This window comes from Apus apus, chromosome Z (genome assembly GCF_020740795.1).
Source record: "Apus apus isolate bApuApu2 chromosome Z, bApuApu2.pri.cur, whole genome shotgun sequence".
Lineage (NCBI taxonomy): Eukaryota > Metazoa > Chordata > Aves > Apodiformes > Apodidae > Apus > Apus apus.
This window is the reverse complement of record NC_067312.1, coordinates 19,555,771-19,580,830: the sequence shown is the minus strand read 5'-3', so window position 1 is coordinate 19,580,830 and position 25,060 is coordinate 19,555,771. Positions and strand designations below refer to the sequence as shown.

Below are 25,060 nucleotides of genomic sequence, written 5' to 3'. Positions count from 1 at the left end.
TATTATCATTTCAGTAAAAAAAGTAATAATAACAAAAGAGCAAGTCAAACCTTGGCCATGCTGTGCTTTCACTGTATGTGCAATACCTCTGTTCCCACCCCCACTGTTCAGTCCAGTGCTCTGTTAAAGTACTCATGTCCTCCTTTGAAAGGCATCAAAGGTGCTATGATAAGTAGAGCTAAAACTGACTACCAGTACACTTGTACACACAGTCATAATTAGTTTCAGTGTCTTGTTGGTGTCTCTATCAGGTGTCAAACTGCAACCGCAGAAATCTATAAAGGTTGTCTTGCAGCTGAAACATCTGACAAGTCTGCCATATCTAGCACATACATATTCAAACACTGCATTTTCAGGCAAGTCACACAGTACACAGCTACTGTACACAGAAGAGACTAATTACAGCATTTCCTGTGTTTCATTTTTACAAAAACATGGCTACTGCAGCCTAACTACTGTTGTAGTTGGGGATGTAATAAGTCAACTACGCCAATTTTAGACACAAATAAACATCACTTATATAATCTGAATGTTTTAAAGGAACATTTTTAATGTCACAGAGATGGAGGTGCCTTTAACCTTCATAGACTTCCCTCAAGTTAGAAGAAATCATATTACAGTTATCACTGTCTGGATCTTTTTATACAAAACAAATCAATACACCCCCAGTATGGGATAAAAGGTCTAAGCATTTTACATTGAAGCTGCATTTCCTAGTAGAAACTCCCGCCTCCTTTTACAGTGATATAAAAAGATAGCTTACAACCTTCACAGCTTTTAGTGAAAATATTTGCTCTACAGCCTTGACAAGCAGAATGCTTGAGAGATTAAAGAAAAAAGGCAATATTTACATTTAGGACTTAACAGCAGAGTCAATTTCCCTTCTCAGCTTCATTCTGAAGCTCATGCAGGTCTTCCAGTATAAACAGAAAATCTATTGAAAAAGAAAGTAACCGTAATACCAAAGAGACTGATAGGGGGACTTTGGAGCAAGCATAGAATCTTTAAACTAACAGTAGATCCTTACAGGAAAGTAACAACTACTGTATTTAAAAACAGAATAGAAAACCTCCATATAATACATTATTTTGATTATGTCCTTCAGATTGCCTCTTAATAAATGTCTGGGCAAGAGCTGCATACACACATTTGATGTGTAATACACTGTTACTCACATACGAATTAACCTTCCTCCTTCGCCTAGAGTAAGTAAATTAATGCTACAAAACGGGCAAGTGGATGTTTTTAAATTCTTATTATGGCCTGACAAAGTAGAACTTTGTCTCACGTCTATTTGCTGCTAACACAACATATGGAATTACCGAGGTATTCTACATGAGCATTTATAGGATATTTCTGAGGAACTAACATTGCCATATATTTTCAAGTGTTCTTATGATAAATGCAAACATGACGATCTCACTATAATACTGCAGAGAAAAGCACTTGGCATTTAGTATTTTCTATGATTTGTTAACATTCCTAGTCAAAAGTCAGAACTTTTAGGAGAAGGGCTTTAACTAGTACACATGTTCAAAACACTGACTTGTCCAAATGCAGGTACTTAGAAGTAAGCAAAACTGTCCACGCGAAAGGAAAAAATTCCACAGCTGCTCTGTCATTGCTGCTGTAGGACTGACTAGCATAGATTGACACAGTGTTTCAGCACCGATGCAACATTTATTGACTTTCCTGAACCTCCAATGTCAAGCCTACATCTCACTTGCCGTAGGACTGAGTTATTTTAAACATGTTTCAACAACATTTCCTTCTTTTCCTTGAAAGCCATGAAACTGGTTACAATCGTATTACAAGATACAGTACATTACAATTTCATTACTTCATGCAAACAAAGATGGTGTTGGAGTCATAAGACAAATTACTTGCTAAAATTCATACCTTACTTCCCCTTACCCAAAAGACTTCATACTTCCCACTAATAATTTTGTCAGTACAGCGACATTTCTTGTATGTTATGACCATACAATACCAAATATTTTTATGCTGCCCTAGAAATGGACCAAAATCTATCTGAATTGCAGATAATTCATAGAAACAGGACATTAGTCTAGAAAAGGTTTTTTATTACAGAAGTGCCAAGATAAGTCAACTTTTAAAAGATATGCTTTGAGGTTTAAATGACACAAGACACAACCAAAAAGAATACAGCCTTGTCTCCAAACCAGAATGTTTAAATAATTAGCCAGACACACTGCAAGGCAGCATTAAAAGAGGCCCTTGGACGTTACCATAAAGTCTTTAAACTACTTAATTCACATCATATCAAACCTTCCAAGAAATCCAAAACAAACTGCTAAGCTCACATCAGAATTGTATCTCTACTACGGCAGTGCCTTGCCACACAAATACTAGTCAGACCGAGCAAGTGCACGTTAAAGCCGGAATGTGCTCTGAAGTGTTTAAACACCACGGACACCAGTTTGCTTTCACCCTGAATACTTCTACACGTATCAAAGAAGCAGAATACGGCCAGTTCTAAAAGACACTCAAGAAAACAGACTTAAAGTACTACATGCGGAGGGCAAATACGGGCTACAAACAGCAGGGCGCTAATTGAGACCACTGAAATGCATCATTTAGACTACACCAACCACAAAATCACTTGCTCTTGGAAAACGAGAGAGGAGGTTTATGCTTGAAAGCCTCTTCCCTCTCTTGCCAAGAGCTAAAGAAATCAGTTCTGCAGCATCACGACGCTGCAAACTGGAATGAAGACTTCGGAGAAGTCCTGTTAAAAAAATAACGACGAATTCACTCAAATCCGTTTCAGCCAACGCCGGGGCAGCGCGGGGGGCGGCCAGGGGCTGGGCTGGGCCGGGCGGAGGAGCACGGCCCCGCGCCGCACCCCGCACCCCGCGTCGCGGGCGCAGCCAGCAGGCTCGGCTGGCCCCGCGACCCAATGGCTGACACATCCGGCCGCCACCACCACCCACCCCGAGCTCGCACTTCGAAGCTTCCAGGACTCCGGGGCAGAAGTTAAAGCACAAAGCACACCCCGCAAACACGCACGCCACCCCCCGCGGCTCGGCCCCCGCGCAGCCCGACCCGACCCGACCCGCTCCCCCGCCTGCCGGGCCCCGCGCAGCCCCGCGCCGCTGACAGCTGCGGGCGGCAGGGCGGCCCGGCCGGCGGCCGCCTCTCCCGCACCCACGCACCAGGTGCCCCCGTGCCCCGGGGGAAGGCGGCGGAGCAGGGGCTGCCCGCTGTGCCCCGGCCCTGCGCTCCGCGGGCGGGTCCCGCCGCCCCCGCATCCGCTGCCGGCCCGCGGCCAGGCGGCGGCCGGGCGCCCGCGGAGGGGAAGCGGGGCGCCGGAGTCCACCCCCAGCTCCCCCTGCGGGAACAGCCCCGCCGCTGTCACCAGCCGCCCCTCCGGGGTCGAGCCCTGCTCACCCCCTGCCGGTGCCCGCTCACCTCGCGGGCAGAGACGGCTCCATCCTCTGCTCCGCGGCGGGGTCGGTCCCCGCCGCACTCCCCGCCGGCGGCGGCTCCAGGAGCTCGGAGCAGCGGCCGGGGGAGGCAGCCGGGCTGGCGGGGCTGGAGCGCGGCGGCCCGGCAAGGTAGTGGAGCAGCAGCGTCTCGGGGGGCTCCGGAGAGGACGAGGAGGAGGAGGAGGAGGCGGCGGCCGGGGCGGCGGCGAGGAAGAGGGGCGCCTCGGGGAGTCGGTCCAGCTCCACGCTCCGCACTTTGCGCAGCTGCTTCCGTCTCCAGTCAGAGCGCTGCTCCCGGCAGCCGCCGCCGCCCGCCTCCCGCAGGAGCTCCTCACCGCTCCCCGCCACGCTTCCCGTGACCGCGCCGCCCTTCGGGCTCCCGCAGGCGGCGGCGGCGGCCGCCTCCGCGCCGCTGCCCGAGGATAATCCCGACGACGAGGCGCGATTCCCCGCCGCCGCCGCCATTTTCTCTGGCGGGTCACATCGGGCTCCCGGAGATCGGGGGCAGCCAGCGCTCCGACCCGCCACGGAAACGACGCTGCCTGCGCAAACGGCGCACGGAGGGGGCGGGGGGCGGGCCGGGATCGGCGGCGGGCGGGGCGGTGCGGGGCGGCGCGGGGCGGGGCGGCCCGGAGGTGCAGCGGGGCGGGCTCCGCCCCCGCGCAGGTGTTGGCGGCTGGAGGAGCCGCGCCCGGCTGGGCCTGGGCCGGCGGGCCCAGCCGGCAGGGACGGGCCGCGCCCCGCAGCCGGCAGAGGCGGCGGCCGGGGAGCGCGTCCCTGCCCCCACGCCGCCCTTCCCACGTGCGGGAGCGCGGCGGGGGCTGCGGCCGCCCCGCGGCGCGAATCAGGCGCCGGGCGGTGAGGGGTTGAGGTGCGGGGAAACCCTTCCCGAAAGTCGGGCCGGCGCCGGGCGGCTCCGCGCCCCAACTCGCAACACCCTCTCTATCTGTTCCCAACACCACCCCCCCCCCCCACCCCCGGCCACGTCCTCCCCGGGAGCCGACCGCAGCGGGAGGAATGCCGGCGGTGCGTGGCTGCGCTGCGGCGAGCCCCGCGGAAACCGCGGCCGCGCCCGGGCTTACCTGCTCATTCCGCTCTGGGATCAGCGAACATCCTTGCCCGCAGCCTTCACGCGTCCTTTCCCGGGGCTGCCCTCACTGGGCAGGCGCCGCTTCACCCGCCCGAGGATGCTTTTCCATGCCCGTAACTACTTGGAAGCGCTCATCTCTCGCAGCACAGCCGCTTCCAGCCGCGCGTCCGCAGGCACATCTAGCTGCTCGGCTCGGAGCCCGCCGCATGCACCTACCGCTGCGGCTGCTCCCGAGCGGCTGGGAGAGAGGAGGAAGGCAGGAGACATCACATGACCGCCAAGTTGGGGAGGTCCGAGCAAAATTTACTCTCGGTGTAGATTTCCACTCGACTGCAACTCGGCGGTTTTGCTTTCAGCCTCCGAGCTGTGGGGAAGGGACTTCACAGCTCTGCGAGAAGGCTGCGTGCTGCTGTCAGAAGGAGCTGTTTGCTGCCATTGCACGGGCCTGCTTGTATGAATGCTGATTTAATCTGGGATCACGAAAGGAAAACTAAATGGAGCTATGCGTACCAGATTGTTTTCAGGACAGTGTGGTTTTGGATACAGTAGAAGTCGCTTCAAAGCACTCTGCTGTAGCTAAATGTCTTGTGCTTGTTTGTCAGAATTCGCTGTGTATCCCTCGAGTGTAACATTAACTAATTAGTTCAACAGTTATTATTATGGTCCCCTTGCTGGGATCACTGACGAGAAACACTGGTAGAGTGAAAAATAGCCTCCTAACAGAGCAGGTTCTTTCTTACCTTATGTATGTGATCAGATACTGACCTAGGAGTAGAGTCTTTGCTGAAGGATGTAATGAGCAGATATGAAGAGCTCTTTCCCTCTAGACTTACAAGAGCAAAAGCCCAAGGAGCTTTGAAATGGCTTCAAATGATACTCCATATAATGGCAAAATAATGTCAGTACGCCCATGACCTCAAGGCTATACTAAGTGAATCACTTGGGTGGCCTGTTCAGCTGCCACACTGTAACTACCTTTATGAAGATCTTTAAGTGAAGACTGTGAGGAAGTCAGTTGCATTCATTGTCAGGTGTTAAGCTGGATACCTTTGGTCATCTAAGTATCCCCTTATAATGTGCAGCCTGGGGCAGTACATGTAAAGATAAGTGAATCCTGATTTTCATAAGGATAGTATTTGACACTTACTTAAAGCTCTTACTATAAATTAGGGACATTTTTCTGGAAGATTCCTAAACCAAGCCTTGTTGTCAAAGTGAGTATGTTACTTAATGCAGGGCGAAGCATGTGACTTGCTGCTAGAAGCAACATGAGATTAGTTGCATGCAAATTCTGAAGCAGATGGTTGAAACATACTCATATTATTACCAGTTGTTGGCAGTGTAACCTGCACGTTATACAGGATCCTCCAATCTTGATTAGGAAGAAAAAACAACCTTGCACAATTACAAAACAACAAACAGTGCACAATTACATCTTTCCAAATGTTCTTCTCTACCATAAAATCACATTCACAGAAACAAACAAAAACAAAACCAAACAACTATGTTTTAAAAGCATTCTAAAAAAACCCCAAACAAAACCCCAAACAACCCAACTTTTGGAATTTACTAGCTATTGGCTAGAAAAGGATACAGAGAAGAAAAAGCAAATCTCTAAGTAGGAGATAAGACACACATCCAGGATAGACACCCAGAGTCCTAGGGGATACCTCTCCCAGAATGCCAAGGCCCCAACAAGGCTTAAAGGAGGAGGAAACTTCAGAAATTCAAGGCAAAATGTCAGTGAACAATGGGATTCTGAAGAACATGCATGTGTAGTGAGGTAAAATACTTTCTGAAAAGCACCTAAGAACAGGGCACAACATGAAAGTCAGGGACAGTGGGAGGCCCTAGTGTAAGAAACAATTAAGAGCAGACATGTGTTGTCACCATCCCTATTAAGGCAAGGTTTTGCTGGTTGAGTAAGGCCAGCCCTATCAAGGTGTTTAGTTACTTCTCAATAAGATGAACAGTGGAAAAAACTCACTATATAGTCATTAAAGATTACCCGGTGTACCTTATAAGGTCTTTTTATCCCCTGATTATTGGCTGAAATCCAGCTCCAATAAATTACATTTTACCTATGATGCTTACATTCACCTTATTGTTTCAAGTGGATGTGTCTCCACTCAGCTTTGACCAGGGCAGTACAGCATTGCTATGCCTTACTCCAGAACACTAGGTAATGCAATGCCTGTAGGTAACATAGTTTTATGCACAAATAGAGGCTCTACTAAAAGTACTAAATTCTGAAATCAGTAATTTAACATGCTGACAAATGTCTATATTATTGTGATTTGCTCTTTAACATCCTTTTTGCACTTAATCAATGTGAGTTGACCTGATTATAAAAAGCATAAAACTTACTGAAGAGCTCAGAAAGAAACTTGGTTACCTGTTGCACATTTAATTTCTCATGTATCTAAAATACAGCTCTGGAGGATAACATGAGACTTCTAGCAGTTTTCAGTGGGCCTGTTTCCCCTAAGACGTAAGTAACGGCACCCATGGTTTGTTATGAAACAGAAGCCTTTGGCCTCAAATTGGTATCATGCAACATTTGAAACATCAACTATTATACACAAAGAAACTTCTGTTTGGGAACACACTAAGTTTTTGCAAGCCAAGGGGTTTCCTTGTTGCACAAAACCTGTAACAGTGTCATGAATAACCAACAATTTTCAACACGCTAGAGATAGGAATCTGCCATACCCCTGACTATATAACCTAGGTATCATCATCCACAAACAGAATAAATATGAGAGATAACACAGTCCACACAGCTTTTGGTCTTGAGTAAACACACAGAAAGTGCTTTAAAACTGCATACAAACAGTATAGAAAGACTTATCCCCACCTTGATCTTCCATTCATTATTTCTTTTGTGGGAAAGGGAAAGCAAACCTGCTCCTAAACCATAATCTCTTCCTGTTTACTCTCCTGCATAATGGAGAAGCAGAATAAATAATGAGGACATAGAATTAGAGGTCATTTTCATTTTTGTTTCATCTTACGGTGTCAGACACATTATTTAAGAAAAGTGCTGTACTTAAACCTCCATTTTCTGCCAAAGCACGTAATAACACTTCTCTGGGTTTTTTTGAGAACTAACTGGTGCTTCTGCTAACAGTCCTGTACTGTCTAGTCACGTTCATCACAGTTACCAATTTTATTCCCATAGCATCCACTCATGAACTAGGGAACCTTTTGTTCTATCCACCATAAAATCCAAAGCAAAAAGGTAATCTGTCTCCAAAGAGTTTGCAATTTAAATATGAAAGGCAGACAAGGAATGGAGCGATCAGCAAACTAGATTGCAATTCTTGTACAGTAGAAATCTATCTGCAGCCTTGATTTTTTTTTTTTTTTTTTTTTTTTTTTTGTTTGTACATCTTGCATTAATGACTAAAATCAGTTCAATTTGTGACCCCAGGTAGTCTTTAAATTATCAGTACTTTGACATCTAATATGATGTTGGATATTCTTCCTAACTGGGCTGCAGAGTTTTTTTCTGACCTCGAATAAGTCTCCATTTTTTCATGACTCGGCTTTTCCCAGTTGTAACTGAGTAACAAGTATATTTACTTACCTTAGGCCTCCTACAAAGCTGAGGGATTTAATATTTTTTAGGTTCTAGGTGAACCCCTGCTGAGAGGAAGTGTAGTCATGAAGTGAGCAAGACCTGTTAAACCTCTTGTACATCACTTGTGGAGAACTACCAAAATTATTCCTCTCATCAGTTCTTATATTCTTCCAGACTACTAAGTTAGCAGCAGAGCCCTCGCCTGGATCAGCAGTTACATCTTTTGTAAGCACCACTATCTGTTCCCTCTCTAGGGGAAAGCAACTGTACCAATTCAGACTCAGGAGACCAGCAATAGTTCGATTTTACTTTACCCTACTGCTATCACTGGCAGTTACATCTCTTTCAGTCTGTGGTCTTATTATTCTTTCGATTCTGTGACACCAAGCCACAGGGCATAATCATAGCTGTCAATAAACTGTGGAAGCTTTTCTCCACTGGAAGCTATAGAGGTCTAAATTAAAAAAGAACAAATGCAAGAGTTTCCTTGCTGAAAGGGAGCATAAAGGGTTATGATAGAAGAAGGACCACTTCCTCACTTCAGCCAAAGAGGACTCCACAGTTATTCTTTTTGTATGCCTGCTGCTCTGTCATCTTTCTTCTGTTAGCAGTGAAATCAAGCAGTACTAAAAATAAACCGCAGTTACTAGAGGGTAGTAACATGAAAATAGCATGAACATTCAACCATCAGCAAACATAAAAACAAGGCCAAGTCTAGTTAGTGTGTCTCAGCATGGCTGTGGGCTGCAAACCAACAGTTTCACATAACCAGTGTATCCAGCACATACCACACAAGCTATATGAGGATCCTGTATAAGAGGAACAGAGAAGATCAATGCAGTTTGACAGCTACTTCAGGATAGCTGCCTTCCTAAATAATCACAAAGAGCAAGGCACTGGCAAGAACACCATCCACAGAGTACCCTACTTCCTTTCTCCAGAGCCAATGCATATCTGAATAATCATTTCTCAGTGCAATAATGGCATCCAGCCTGACACATTCACTCCCTCCTTTTTATTTCTATTCATCATACCCTGTCCCTCCAGTAATACTGTCTGCACACTTTGATTCACGATGCCTAGCAATGGTGGCAGTGCTGTTCCTCTTCCTCGATCCAGCAGGCAGACCTTGCCAAGACCCTAACAGCTGTCAGAGGGAATAAGAAAACTGAGCGGTGACATTAGAACCTACTTCATCATGCAATCCATTTATGTGAAGTCTATGTATTTTCTGGCACTGTGGCAGAATTGATTCAAATAGCATGTTGCTGTAATGATGGCAGGGAGACCACAGATCTTAAAAATATTTAAGGGGTCTTTCATGTCCAAACAGAGCTTTCTCACACCCACCTTTTTAGAAAAGTCTGCATATTTTTTTCCTAAACTCTTAAATTTTTTACCTCCAGGAACTGCAGTAAGTGCAATACTACTTTATTGCTTGTGTGCCAGCAACAGTCCCTGAGAATAGTGTTTCCAAAACCACCTAATCACAGTGCCCCAAGATATCATCTAGCCAGACAATCTGGGCATGAGTAGTAGGCATTGGCCTGTCCTAAGACAAAATATTTTCAACATTGTGTTGCTTCAAGGGTCTTCTCTTCTGTGGATACATAGGTAAATAAGAGCCCAGGAGTCATAAAAACATTTCCCAGGCAGTTCCTGGAAAAAAAAAGACAGCAGAGAATTCTGAGAAAGGTAAGTCCTCAGTCTTACTATTTGATTGGTATTAAAACCAAAAGACTTACCTTTATATTGCATGAGCATCGGATTCCAAAATAAATACTGTGAAACAAAATACATCTTTGAAAAACAGTTTTCTTAGCTTTCTTGAGATCTGTTTTAATGATAAAAAGGTATTTAATAGATATTCTATGTATTCCACAGTATAAACCTGTTTCTTGAATTTGGTTGCTGTTCCTGGTGTTTATCATGCATAGGGCCCTTGCTGCTCTATATCACAGTTTCTTTTGCTACGTCCTGCTCCTTCACAACTTTTATGCTGTTTGTAGAGACTAATGAATCTCACCTATCAATAAATAATCAGTACATAAATCCTCAGCTTTCTGCATACTTATCCTCTTTCTGCTAGATACTGAAATAATGGAAAATAGATGTTGTATCAGTTGATCATTTTCAACATTTGGAAAGTTAATTTGCATGTCATAAAAATACAAGTACATACTATAAATATACGTATAACATATAATTCCTTCTTTGTTAATAGATTTGGGTTATGTTTTTTGCTATTTTAATTTTGATTATTTAATTTCATCCTGATAATGTAACCTGAAAACTTTGTCAGGGTACGAAGCTGACCTGATTTCACATACTCTATGTGTTTTCACTATGAAAAGTCTTGAGAAGCAAAGAATGACCTTGACAGATTCTGTTTGTGTGGATTTGGGGGAAGAAATTAATATAATGCTTGCCAAGGTAGGATACATAATTTATTTTGACAGATTACTTACCTTCCTTGTTTTTTGTGGCTTAAGCCAGAACTTTTCAGATTTTTAACAAAGGTTTGCAAGTCTAAAGACCATAACTAACCACTTAGAGTTGAAAGTATTTAGCTGCACAAACCCCTTCCAGTGAGTTGCATAACTGTTTTTCAAGGACAATGCCCTAATCAGGTTTATTGTGCACGACACTAACAGTGCGAATCAGATCACTTCAAAACCACATCACTATTTTATCTTTAATTTCATTAACAAATGAGCACCACTGAGCTGCTGCTCTTAGTTTCCCTCTCCACTAAACAGAAGATTTGGAGGTGATTTTGTTTACAAATGTTAACACAATATTCATTACATTAACTTCATTGGGCAGTCTCTAACATCTTAATAATAAAGCTGCATGAACTCTCTGCTTGAACAATTTTCCTTTGCATTTCTATTCAAGATAAGAATGTGTATTAACACATTTACATATTAGTCATAGAAGACTTAAGATTACATCAGTTTAACCAGAACAAAGGATCCTTCTCAGAGTGATAACATACCTTTTAGACTACAGTAAGAACTACTGTAGGCCCTTTTGTAATAACTTCTTTCACCTTCTGGATCATACCCATATAGATTTGAAGTATGGAGAGATACCAAATGTAAAAATAAAATGTGGGGTGAAGAAGCTAAAGAAAGAAAATAGCACCCCTTCTTTTTTCAGTTTCCTAAACCAAATACTTTTGAAGTTATTTGCAATAACTCACCATGTTTACTATCAATTGTGACAATATATAGTCCTGATTTTCACAGATAACTCAGATTTATTTGGGTTTAGTTCAGTGGAAGCACTTACACATAATTGTAGCAAAGTTTTATTTGAAGTTTGAGGAAAGCCCAGTTTTTCATGTCCGTTAAACTAGAGGCAGACACCAAACTCATTAGATCCTAAGAAAAAGTAATTTTCTCTTTGTGTATTAAATTAGCCTCATAGTTCAGGTTAATCCTTTATTCTTTTATCATGCCAATTAGATTTTGATAGACTAGATTGCCATTCAATGCATCATTAATCAGTACATAGCTCTCTTCTCACCCTGACTAGTAAAGTCTCTGTTCTTTTCCACATTAAAGATTTTAAAGCTCAACTTTGGTTTTAGGAATCTTCAGTCTCAACACAATGGTCAGATATATACTTCTATAGAGTACCCATACATGTCCACCAGAAGCTTCTTTTCCAGATTCTGAGAGATCTGTGGTAGTATATACACTGCTATATAAGAGGCAAGATATCAAAGAACATCACCATCTTTTCACCATTTTAAATTATCCCATGTTTGAAGGAAGCTGAAGAACATCAGAAAAATATCACTTGAGAAAATTATGATGAATGTGGCTAACTGGAAAGGCCTGCAAACAGACAAAAATCCTATTTTTTTCAACCTAGAAATTTCCCTAACATGAGTGGTATAAAGCCACTTATTTATGTCTAAAATAAAATAGGATTATTTCTCTAATTATTTCTGTGAACATGTGTGTCAATCAGTCAATAAATGCAAAATTGTACATATTTGTTTCCCTTAAAATTATCTTTAGTTTTTATTTTTCCTTCTAAAACCATTATAAATGACAACATATTATAAAGGTATGTAACATAACCTCGTTTCTCAATCCTCCTTTCTCTTTTTTTAAAGTACTGAAAGAAGAGAAGCTGAATTCCACTGCATTTTGATGATGTCATGAAAGCCAAAGTTGCAGCTATAAAAAGGAAATATTTCTATTTCCCCTGCCCCCAACAGAGCATGAGATAAATAGCTACTGTTTGGAATGATAAAGATTCTTAGACTAGCTTTATAAGCCTGTCAATTGATTTGTTTAAAACCATAGCCAAAAGTAGATTTAATGTCAGATGCGTGTTACAGAACTGCGTGAAGGTGTTTGTGGTTTGCTTTGGTACACAGAAAGGCATTCCAACCACCTTATTTTAGTAGTCGTACCACACTAAAGACAACAAAAGCCATCCTGAGATTGAAGTGTATGTTGCTTTCAGAGCGGGTTCATTGTGAATATTCAGAAGGTCGTAGGTCTGAATTCCACTGATGTCTCGCATTCTAGTCTTGCTGCAGAAGATGGGAAAGTATGAATGACAATCTTGCTGGCAAGCCCAGGCTTCCTGTATAATTTTCTGAGTGTTCTGGTATTCATTGGTCTAAAAGAGGATATATGGAGGCTCCAAAACTACAGACAAGAGAAAAAATCTGTCCACTTCTCCTTTGAAATCTCAGCTAAGCTTTTGCACAGCACTGGTCATGGTCAGATGCTTCAACTTTGGTGACGGGGGACAGATGTTGTTACGATTCCTACTAAAGTCACAGATATGGAAGCAACATCTGCCTCAAGTCCTCTGTTGCCCAGAGCCCAACTTTAAAGGTTCTGGATCTCAGCCCATTGAAATTTTCAAGTTAGAAGTTCAATACCTACCAAATGGAAGGAATATTTATCCAAATGAGGCAAAGATAAATCTAAATATTGTGTGTCATCCTCCCATGTCTGATGAGAAATGTATGGCATATTCTGTTAATACTGATATGAAGATATCTTTAAGCAAAACATTCATTGCAAGGTAAAGTGTACCACACCTTTAACACTGTAATTCTCTCAATATCCATACTTCATTTGTATAACAGCAATTCCGAAAGTGCAGACAAATGAAACAACTCACCATTTACACAGAAAACTGATGGCCTAAGCTGGAAGTGAAATCAAATGACTAGGCAGAGGCATATCTCCTTGTAAAAAGAGAAAGGAGGGCTTCCATGTCATAGCATGTGCTTCCTCTTTGCCCCAGCAATGAATGTTCTTAAGAGAGAGCTCTACTTCTTAGTCTAAATGCCTTTCATTGTTGTGAAGGTAGAACGTAGGCTGGATACCATTTCTTCTTGGATTCAAGCATCAAAGACTCTTACTGGAATCCTTACAGACTCATCTAAAGCAGAATATGTTTAACTCTCTTTGCTGCAAACAGATGCATTTCTCCCACAAATTAACAGAAAGTCATCCAGGATTGAATGAATTTATCTAGGCCATTGTCAGTTATTCCACCTTGTTGCAGCCAAGAAACTCCACACTAAAAGTTTCAAGCTTTATTAATTTTTTTGATAACATGAGTTAAATAAGAAGGTTTGTGGCAGCATGATAGCAAATCACACAGGTTTTAGCACTTCAAGAACACACAGAATTATGACAACTCATATCACAAGACATATTGGACAATGGACATAATTCAGTTTCTACCAGGTCCAGGTAGCAGAAACCGTGGCAAAGGGGCTAGGAAGTCTGCAAAATAAAGAGGCTGTGGTGGTCACGCCCTCCTTTTTGCCTGCACTGGGCTCAGCAAAAAGCAAACTGAGCTGGCCAAGAATGAGTTGATTCAGCATGCTTTGCTGAAAGGCTCTTAAGCTGTTCCAGACAAAACTATGAGGAAGGATGACAGCGACAACACTATCTATCCTTCAGGCTAAGTCCCCCCCCTCGAGGCTTTGGACTACTGCCAAAATGAATCATTCCTGTGGTAAAATATATTAGGAAGTCCATGTCTGTTCCTTAGTTCTTTTTAATTGTCACCCATGGTTGCATGATCTAATGAAAACTGCAAGTAGGGTTTATATTGCGGTACAGAACAACATGTGGTCAAACTCCAGGTAAAAGTACTGGGTCTTGTTTGCTGCTACATTCCTTTGTACAGTGGGATCCCAAGTTAAAACAGGAAGAGGTGAAAGCCAGTGAAAACTGGTGGTGATTAAGTGCTTGCTTCAGAAAGTTTTGCTCTGCGCTGCTTGACTTACAAATACATTCCCTTTCCCCTGTACTTAACTGCTTCAGGCTTTTTCTTAGGTCTTGTCTGAACTACAGAAATTGCAATTATTTAACTGAATCTGTTTCTAAAGGAACCTGTTAAAATCAGAGCAATCCTCTTCTATGAAGATTCAGAGCCCTCCTCAGTAATTCCCAGAGATAAGACCTTTTATTTAGAATCAGCAAAGTCTCTCATTCAGCTTTTTTCATGAATAGATCTCAAAGAACTTAATAAAGTAGCTCACAGCCACTTACTCTGTTTTGCTGATGGGGAACAGATGAAATTATTTGCCTAGTGTAGGCAAGTAGAAAGCTGGGAATAAAACCTGTGTCTGTCCAATTCAGTGTTTCAGGAAAACCACATGGGTGTTCCAAATTTTCCTGCCATGGAAATGCCTGTGCTTTGGATCACATTTCTGCTAACCTTGTAATGATCCCTCAGTGACTTCATGGTAATCACAATTAACCTGAAAAACACCCAACAAAATAATAGGTCTTATTTGGTGCAGTTTAAGGTGTTTTTTATACAACACTAATTTCCTCCTAACAGAGCTTCCATCTTTTAGAACTTACTTTTTGCCATGCAAAATATATTGGAAGCATCTGTGAAATGTCTCTAGTAGAGCCTCTCTTCCTCTGTCAAAGTAAGGCCATTGAAAATTCACTCCAAAGTTCTGTTCAGGTGACAAATAAACCCTCTAACTGCCAAAAGACAGTTCTATAGCAGAATATAAGTCAGCCAAAGTGTGAGAATACAACACATTTAACAAAGAGCAAGAAGCAATAATAATGATTGTATTGAAACACGACCTCATTTTCCATCCAGCCTTCAGGATGCAGAGATATGCTTAGCTTACATGTTCAGTAAGGCTATCCTACCCCTAGCTCAGAGAGTGGACTGCTGGTGGATATATTTTGTATTAAATTTTCGTCCTCTGTCACTGGAACCTGAGGGATGTAGTAGGGATGTAGACATCTCTCCGTCCATGGAGGTTTCCACGGCTCAGTTATACAACACCATAACTGACTTGGTTTTTAGTGCTGGCAGTAGTCTTGCTTTGAACAGGAGGCTGGATTAGATTATCTCAAAAGAGCCCTACCAAACAACGTTTCAACAGTCCCGCAGTTTTAAACTTGGTGTAAATTTGGACTGGGCTCTAGTATCTGAAAAAAAGAATGAGAATGGATAAAACCTTCCAGAATTGCCAAGTTAATAAAATTATTCATCTGAGAAAAATAGAAACAGTTGATTTGCTATGTGAGGCTGTCTGTTACGGTATGAGAGGAATTAATCAGGTTTTTATATTATCCAAGCCTTGTGTTATGTGTAGGAGATGCTTAAGCAGTTTATGAATGAGTCACAGTTATTAACCCAGTTTTACAGATGAATAAGAAGGTGAGTTCCTGTTATGAATGATACTTAGACCTTTTCTAGATTAATTTTATTATTTAATTTTTAGTACAAAAGGAAGTCAGATTTTGAAATGAAGAAGTCCTTCTGTTAATGGATTCCTGTGCTCAGGTCTGTTACTAATCAAGTGTGCAAGATTCTGGAGAGCTATTACAGGCAAGTGAAATCTTGGCTTCCTTTAAGTCATCGGGGTTTTTACTCTGACAGCTGTGGTAATCTTTGCATAGAAGTATTATTTTTAAAACAAGTGCTCATGTTCAAGACCTTTCTTTGGGGACACCTAAAATACATTTGGTTTCAGATATTTCTATATATTGTTGTGCAACTGTGAAGAGTCTTTGTGTATTGCTGAGTTTTCCCAGAGCATTTGATGATGGGCAGTTGCTGGAGCAACAGTAAAGCAGAATTAGGATAGGCATTTATCAAAGCTACCAATGTTGTTTGGCTTAGAGTGAAAGTTAATGATAGTTACTCAATGTCTCCTGCTAAGCTCGTTCACGGAATAGTATCTTACTAGAAGAAATATGCATAAATCAAGACAAAATCTGAAGCAGACATTATCAACATGAGTATATTAGAGCTCATGTTAAGCATGATTTTATGACGGTAATTTTACAACTCTTTGAAATCATCACTTCAGATACAGAAAAGTAGCAAAAGTAGTAAGATGCTAAAAATACACATTCAAAGTCTTGAGGGTCTTCTTTCTTTTTTTTGGTGCTGAAAACCAGGATTATGTACACAGCAACAAATACATATTTAGACATTTGTTATGATGTTAAGTCAAGGGTCCAGCTGATTTTTTTTGCTGCATAAATCATGTGTCATCCTTTTATATAAATGCTCACAGTACCATTAAGTGAAGAGCAGCCAACAGACTGTCAGCTTATGCATCTGACATGATACATCAAGAAAAATTCATGCACAATAAATTAGATGAAGTTTGAAGTTCAATAATCTTTTGGAAATTCTGAATGATACTTTGAAATACTTTTAGAAGGGAAGAGGGTGTGCAGGCTTTGTCAAAACATATATTTAAAGAACAATGCAGTGCAGAAAATTAAGATACACATGTGGAAGAACTTGCTGCAAATAAAGATTTGCAGGCTCTGGGTTTCTAAGTGTTCACATGTAACATTTTCTGAATTATTGGTGTATGAAAAAAGATCTTCTGTTGCTTCATTTTAAATTAAATAATCTTGCAGTTTTTATTAGTCTCTTTTACTTCAGGTTGGATGTTTCAGGGTTTTTTTATACACAGTGATTATTTCCACCACATAAACCCTGGAAAGTTTTGGGAGAATAAACTTTCAAACACTGGCACTGGAGAATACATATATTCTACTTTAATAGCCTCATGACTCACAAGCTGTGCAACATTGAAATCCTACACTCTGATCTATCTCTGCATCCAAACTGGAATCCCATTATACATGACTAATCTGTTTGGAGCAGACCTGTCGAAGGTATTACCCAACTTCTGAGCCCAGCAGCTTGGTCCCAGCATCCTATAAGTTTCTGTCCAGCAGTTGTGTCTATTCTGTTTCTTAAAAGGCTTGTTTAAAATAAAGTTGTGCAATGACTCTGCTTAAAATCCTGACAACCTCTGCCAAGAGCACTGGCTCCTAAGCAGATGTGGCATGGCAGAGGCTGGCAACTCAGGATGCTGCCCTCCATGCACGGACAGCTGAGCTCTCACAGATCAACTGTCAAAATACTGCAGATTACGAGGTGGCATTTGCCTTCACATTATGCTGTAAAATACACTGATTCAGCAGCTTGTTCATGTACACCTCAGCCCTTTCTGCAATTGGGGAGTGGCAAATGTAATTGTCAATAAAGGGTTTGTCAGCTATCCTGAGGTATCCTTCCACCTCTGCTGAATTAGAACCTTTTTTAAAGGCCACTGTTTCGGGTTTTTTGTTATGTTTTTGGGTCAGATCATAAACATTTCACAGAATCACGGAATCAGCAAGGCTGGAAAAGCCCCTGAGATCATCAAGTCCAGCCCATGACCTAACACCACCACACCAGCTAGACCATGGCACTAAGTGCCACATCCAGCCTTTCCTTGAACACTTCCAGAGATGGTGCCTCCACCACTTCCCTGGGAAACCCATTCCAATGCCTAATCACCCTTTCCCTGAAGAAGTACTTCCTAATATCCAACCTAAACCTCCCCTGAAGCAGCTTGAGGCCAGGCCCTCTTGTCTTGTTGCTAGTTGCCTGCAAAAAGAGCCCAGCCCCCACCTGACTACAACCTCCCTTCAGGTAGTTGAAGAGAGTGATAAGGTCCCCCCTGAGTCTCCTCTTCTCCAGGCTAAACAACCCCAGCTCCCTCAGCCTATCCCTATAAGACTTTCCCTCTGGCCCTTTCCCCAGCCTTGTTGCTCTCCTCTGGACCTGCTCCAGCACCTCAATATCCTTCTTGAAGTGAGGGGCCCAGAACTGCACACAGTACTGGAGGTGAGGCCTCACCAGTGCTGTGCACAGGGGGAGAATTTCATCCCTGCTCCTGCTGGTCACACTATTCCTGATACAAGCCAGGATGCCATTGGCCTTCCAGGCCACCTGGGCACATTGCTGGCTCATGTTCAACCAGTTCTCAACCAGCACTCCCAGGTCCCTCTCTGCTGGGCTGCTCTCCAGCCACTCTTCCCCCAGCCTGTAGTGCTGCCTGGGGTTATCGTGGCCAATTTGCAGGACCCTGCACTTGGTCTTGTTGAATTTCATGCCTTTGGCCTCAGCCCATTGACCCAACCTGTCCAGGTCCCTCTGCAGCTTCTTCCTGCCCTCTGGCAGATCAACACTCCCCCCAGCTTGGTGTGATCTGTGAACCTTCTGAGGGTGGACTCCATCCCCACATCCAGGTCATCAATAAAGATGTTGAACAGGACTGGGCCCAGCACTGATCCCTGAGGGACACCGCTGGTCACCGGACACCAGCTGGATGCAGCTCCATTCACCATCACTCTCTGGGCCTGGTCATCCAACCAGTTTTCAACCCAGTGACGGGGGCACCTGTCCAAGCTGTGGATTGCTGGCTTCTCCAGGAGGATGCTGTGGGAGACTGTGTCAGGGGCCTTGCTGAAGTCGAGGTAGACCACATCCACAGCCTTCCCCTGTTTAAAGAGCAGCCACAGCAACTTCTACCCCAGGAGACTGGAAAAAGGCTGGACACAGCCCAACCTGCCCTGTAACAGAGCAGTGAGACAGTGAGACATCATCCACATTTCTGTCCAAGCCACTTCTAGACCTCTTTCTGCCCAACCACAATAACAAGTAAACAGAGGTAAGAAACAGAAAGACTGCTTCCTTTTTATGAGCCAGTCACATGAGTTTTTATAGTCCAGTAGCAAGAGACTTCCAGATTTCAAGAGTCATTTCTTCCTTAGCATCTGAACTCTGTGAATAAAGGCCACGACTACATGCATTTATATCCAGATCAGAGTCTTACTGACTTGAAGACATGATGCACAAAATAATTCATTTATCTGGGACTGGAACCTCAAAGACCTTGGAGAAGACAATACAAATGCAATGGCTGTCACCAAAGCACTGTTCCTATTTGTGACTTCTAGTGTTTCCCTCTATGAATAAAAAGAGTGAGAAGACAATCCAGTTTAATGTCTGCAGACAAAGAAATCACTGTACCTGTGTTCTTTGGAGTGACAGGAAATCCTCCACTTGTGGTAGCAGCAGGATACTAAGGGCCAGCACAGCTCACTGCAAAGGATGGACAGGACCTTGTTGCAAACGTCCAAACAGCTACAAACGTGCCCCAATGAAAGGCCTGTGGCAACAGCACCATCAGCAAAATGCAATACACTTTCTTTTCCTCCAGGAAGCCATCAAACTAAGACAGCCACTTGGCAGGTCAGTTACAACAGCCAGAGAATATGTGTTTTCCAGCAGCACTTCTTCTTTGGGGTTTTTCAACTCAGTGATATGATTGCAGTCATGTAAGTCCACCTGAGCTACCTCATCTATCTTTTGTGATGTGACAAAACCCAAATACCTCATGAGCATGCTGAGAAAAAAATTTGAAGTCAAATCAAGATTTATCAATTACTTCTCATACTGAGTTCTTACCATTATAGTCAGAGATAAACATTAATCTCATATCTAGCCCTATGGCAATCATATTCAATGTATTTTTTGTGGCAGCGACCCTCCTCCCTAATTTTCCAGCAATATTTAAGAGGAAATGTAAGTGGATAGCACTGCCTGTCACCAAGGCAGACTAGTTTGTCTGTTGCCTCAGCATTGTGAAACTAATGTTGTGAAACAGCAACTGAAAGAAGCCTAGACCAAGACACAAAAGGAGAGGTTTGTGCTACTAACTTAAGAAAAAAGACTCTCCAGACACTTTAAAAATAAATAACCACTGGGATCTTCTAATTTACTTCTGTAATTATTGTCAGCTGCATACTGATTTCAAATCTGTACACTATACAAGTCTGCCAGCAGTGAAACTTGGCAGGGAATTAGCAGCTGAGAAAGACAGAGAAGATGAATCATGATTGTACAGATAAAGTGCTGCATGTACTTAGCACTGAAAGTTGTGTATTTTTTAAATGCAGAATAGCCAAGCAAAATTTCAGTATTCTTTCAATTCCAATGAATTAATGTATTTTAAAAACCTGTAACATAAGAACAGTTCTACTAAAGCCATTTTGGTGATCAAAATTCAAAGATCTTGAAGGGAATATGCATTAGAAGCCCTTAGAGCCGTCGTTATCGTGTAAGTAATGTGCAAAGGAAGCACCATGTGTTTTGACAAGGTAAACTGATTGCAGCAAGGATTAAATAAGTTAAAGGTATGCATTCTCTGGGTCTACACTACTTTAAGTTGAGTTTTCAATGAAGTTTTAAAACCTCCTAAGACCTATATGATCTGTGCAAACACTGATCAGCTGGGTGCAGTCTCTCTCCCTGAAGCGTAAAATGAAGGCAGAACATTCTTTTAAAAGCATATGAGAATGAAGCTGTATCTACATATGATACTTTCTTCACTGTATGCAAGAAATAGCATGGTTGAAAATGTATCCCATACTCACAGGAATCACTCAAGACTACCTACTTCAAAAAATCAAGTTCAAAGCATGTCTCTAGCATCATCATCCTGTAAAAGAGAATGGAAGATCATTGACAACAGCAGTAAGTCTTCTTTTGATTTCACTTATTTTTAGAATTTAAAAACCTGTAGGTTTTATGATGTCTTCAGAAAGTCCATGGAAATATGCTTTCTAACACTTGTAATAAGATGAAAAAAAAAATATTTAAAAACATTCCATCCATGGATTTGAATTACTGTATGTTTTCTTCTCTCATAGAATCAGAGGTACTTAAGTAACCTGTTAGACAGAAGTCAGTGGTGGCTGACCATACCTGAAAATAAAAAGTAAAATGCTTTGGTAATTTTGCAGATTGTTAGATTGGGTTAGGATAATTAGATTGTTTAGAATAATTTCTAGTTCAGCTCTGGAGTAGATCATGGTAGTAATTAAGGAAGACTACTGTCTGATTTCTAAATGTCAATCTTTTTCCATTTCATAGAATCAGAGAATCATAACTCCTTAAGGGCTACATATCCTCATCTCAACTTCTATGTCACTGACAGCTCGAGGCTAATGAATGGTCATGAGAAGAGATCATATTTCTAAATGAGAGGTCAAGAGACTTCCAGGGCAGGAAAGGATTGCAGAAGCAGCACTGTGTTCAGAAGCTGGTACTATTGTCATGTAACCTGTGGCATACTGCTCCGATAAGATAACTTCACAGCTGCTCCTGTCATAACAACACAGTACTTTTATTAAACCATGAAATGGCTCTATCAGAAAGAGATTTGGAGCCTAATTTAAATTGTTTATTTTCTGCCAAAATTTGTATGTTTTTTTGGCATAGCAGGGAAAATATTAGGCTTAATGCATCTCTTCTCAGGTTGTTTCTCATTGTACCAATTACCCTGATGGACAATTGGGGGAATAATTATCTTCATGTTGTTGTTGTTGGGGGGGGGGGGCTTATATGTTTTTTTGTTGCTGTTGTTGTTTGTTGTTTGTTGTTTGTTGTTTTTCTTCTCCTGGTCATGTACTTCAAAACACTTTGGTTTTCAGGCAGTTTGATGGGCAATAAAGCCTTATGTTCAGGGAAAAATTTTATAATTTATATAAGAGCAGACTGTTCTTACAGCACGTTGCTGCTACACAGCAGGCGGAGCCTTGTCTGAACTTTATTGTCAGACCTTATTGGCTTCAGTCCTGTTCCTCTATAATATAACAGATTCTGTCAGGGGCAGAAGGCTAGATTAGGGAATATTCGTGTTATTTAGAAAGACTGGAATTAAATTTGCATTGGAATGAATGTGAAAATGTATTCCTATGGGACTTAATTAAAAGCATATGAAGGTTGATTTCCTTTTAAAAACATGAAGTAAGATATGGATGTAGACATGGGAGAAGGCAGCAGTGTTTAATCTAAAGAAGATTAAAAATCTATCTTATTTATGCCTATTTCATATTTTTCCTTCCTTGGATTGAGCAGAGGATGTAGTCAAAATTGTTAAACATATTGCCTTACAGAACTTAGTAGGATTGACCACCATGTACTATTTTTAAACTGTGGTAAGAACTCACAGAAAGCCTTTTAAAAATTTAAGTGCTGTCAGAAACTTTTGCTATATGAGCACCAGCAATAAAAGCCATAAGCACTACAAAACATGCCACGAAGAATCCTTATGATTAATTATAAATGTTTTACTACGTGAGAAAAAATATAATCTACAGAGGATGTCAAAACATGAAAGGTTTATATGCTTGCGCTTTTAACTTAATATCAGCTTATTTGACAATAATGATCTACTTATCTCTTACAGCAGGAAATTTTATAGTCTGCATATCTCAGGCAAGATTTTTCTCTGATCTCTGTGACTGGCTGTGGATATGTTAGCCACACACCTGGCTTTCTCCAGACAAGTTCTCTACATTTGTACATTGATTTACAGAGCACTGACATTATGAGATTTGTAGTAGTAATTTTATATTAATAGAAATTGTAACTTGCAATCTTTTTTAAAGATTGGCAAGCTGACCAGTCCTACAAAATGGAGACAGCCTTGAGTTTCTCTTCTTTGATGTTATTTGTGTATTATAAAGCATGAAACAGAGTTCACACTCATTCTGGGCTGTCAGTACCTAAATCAAGTGCCTCAAAAACAACTGGGATAAAAAAATGCTGCATGACGAGTATAGAAAGGACGTGTTTCTAAAATGTCACCATATGTTACTATTTTGTACATTTAAAAAGCAACATTCTAGCCTTTACAGAACGAAAAACAGAGACAGTTGTTTGGCTTTCAAAATGTCATTTTTAATTCCCCACCCAACAAAGAAACTGAAAGTTTAAAATCAGTTTAGAAGAGCATCATGTTTGCCTTTTGGTCAACAGCTCTTTGTCAGGCAACAGATAAAAATTATTCTGACAACTGGTAATTGCCAATGAGAGGAGCCCCACAGCCTGATATATATTTCTATCCCTTGAGTTTACGATTTGAGAGAAACTGCCTGTGGAACTCTGATTTCAGATCACTGGCTCCTGGAGTGCTCATTTCCTGCTCTGTGATCTTTAAGTCCCTTCCAACTCAAAACATTCTGTGAGTCCATTATTCTATATTCTGAGGAATGAGAGATGGTATGGAAACTAATCAGACCAAAATTGCAAATCTGTAATTTCCTCAAAAAAAGCACCAAATGTCTCTTGTTTTACCTGATATTAGAGATTAAGCTGGACCTTTTAGAGGGCCACCCCTGTGACTAACAGGGACTCCTGGCCTCAAGACAATGATTGGGTCACTGGCAAACATGATCCAAGGCCACACTTTGAAAAAGAAATTAAATTATGAGCTTATCCAGCATCAGAACAGCTGAACAGATGAACTGCTAGGAAGTGAACAAGTCCTGATAATTATTTATGAGTCGTTCTCATAATTAGGTAGAAAGAACAGCCTGTAGTCCCCTTATAAGTCAATTGGGGGAACCTTGGTTTTGCACATGCACAAAATAATTGCAAGGCACAGAAAATAGCACTGGAAGAATTGATACCCTATGGAAATATAGGTAAATCTCAGTCAAGGGCCTGCTGTTGACACTGATGCTCAGTGGGAGACATTCAGTGTTACTTTTCATTATCAGCCATAAGATTTTTGACTGTCAAACTACTGGCTCCACAGATGGCTTCCAGCACATCCAAGCACTGAATTACTGGCACCTTTACAATCAGATCAGACCCACAGAATGAGATCACAAGGCAAGATGTGAAGGCCTATGCATTATGTGTCCTCTATCCCGAAACATATACTGGACCATTTGAGCCCTTTTTGGTGTCAAATGATCTGTTGCAGCCTTTCCTGATAATAATATGTGACAACCTTTGGTTACATTTAAGCCACTTGATTCAAATGTCTTAAGATGTTAATACAGGCTAGTCTGTACAGCTGCAGCCCTCATTCAGGCATGTACAATTAGGCTGTCACATGTATTTCTCTGTCCTACAGACAGAAAGTACAAGGTTACATTATTTAGAGCTTGCCCTTCTGACCAAGTACATTTATAACCAATGTAAGGACAGAATGAGCTAATTCACTCTCAATAAAAACTCCACTCTGTGTATTTACTGCCATTAAAATGCTGTTAGTTTCCACTAACTGAAGTAATAAGCTTAAAAAAACTAGGGAGCAAAATAAGTGGTGAGAGTTTATAGTTATTACCCAGCAAAAGACTAAAACTGCTGGTGCCTTCCTAGAATTAGAAGATTTATGGGAGAAGACTGTCATTATTTGCTTTATTGTGGTGCTGGAGGACTGAGATGCGAGCATCACTGTGCTACCAGAAACAGTGAGGCAACCCCTGCCCCAAAGCATTTTCTATCTCAATTGTAAAGGTGCAAAGACTGGGAGGGTCTGTGACCCCCTTGGCTCCACACATCACAGGGTGGTTGAGCTGAGTTTTCCTGGACGTCCTTCACTGCCCAGCTGATTGACAGGAATCAGTTGTCTGGGTGCCCATGCTAATGTTGCATGTCTGCAGCACAGGCTTTCTAGGAGTTTGACCAAGTGAATGCTTCAGCTCACTGCCTTCTTTCTCCAGGCAAACAGCAGCTGATTCATATTGCACATTAAATGGCTCAAGAAATAAGTACATCAGGGAGTTCCTTTCACTTTTTTACAAATGTGGGTTC

The 25,060-nt window shown here is 42.0% G+C and overlaps 1 protein-coding gene across 2 annotated transcripts in view; it reads right to left on the bottom strand.

Annotated features, from left to right (window-relative positions):
• Window positions 1-4,575, bottom strand: part of MAP3K1 (mitogen-activated protein kinase kinase kinase 1) — a 54,223-nt gene extending 49,648 nt beyond the window's left edge. Inside the window, exon 1 of one of the 2 annotated variants that reach the window (XM_051643106.1) lies at window positions 4,532-4,575. In XM_051643106.1, coding sequence (XP_051499066.1) covers window positions 4,532-4,539 — 8 coding nt within the window. In that variant the 5' untranslated portion in view covers window positions 4,540-4,575. Of the gene's footprint in view, window positions 1-3,432; window positions 3,930-4,531 lie in introns of those variants that run through there. The other variant, XM_051643107.1, reaches the window with a different exon arrangement.
• Window positions 4,576-25,060: the final 20,485 nt, after the last annotated feature.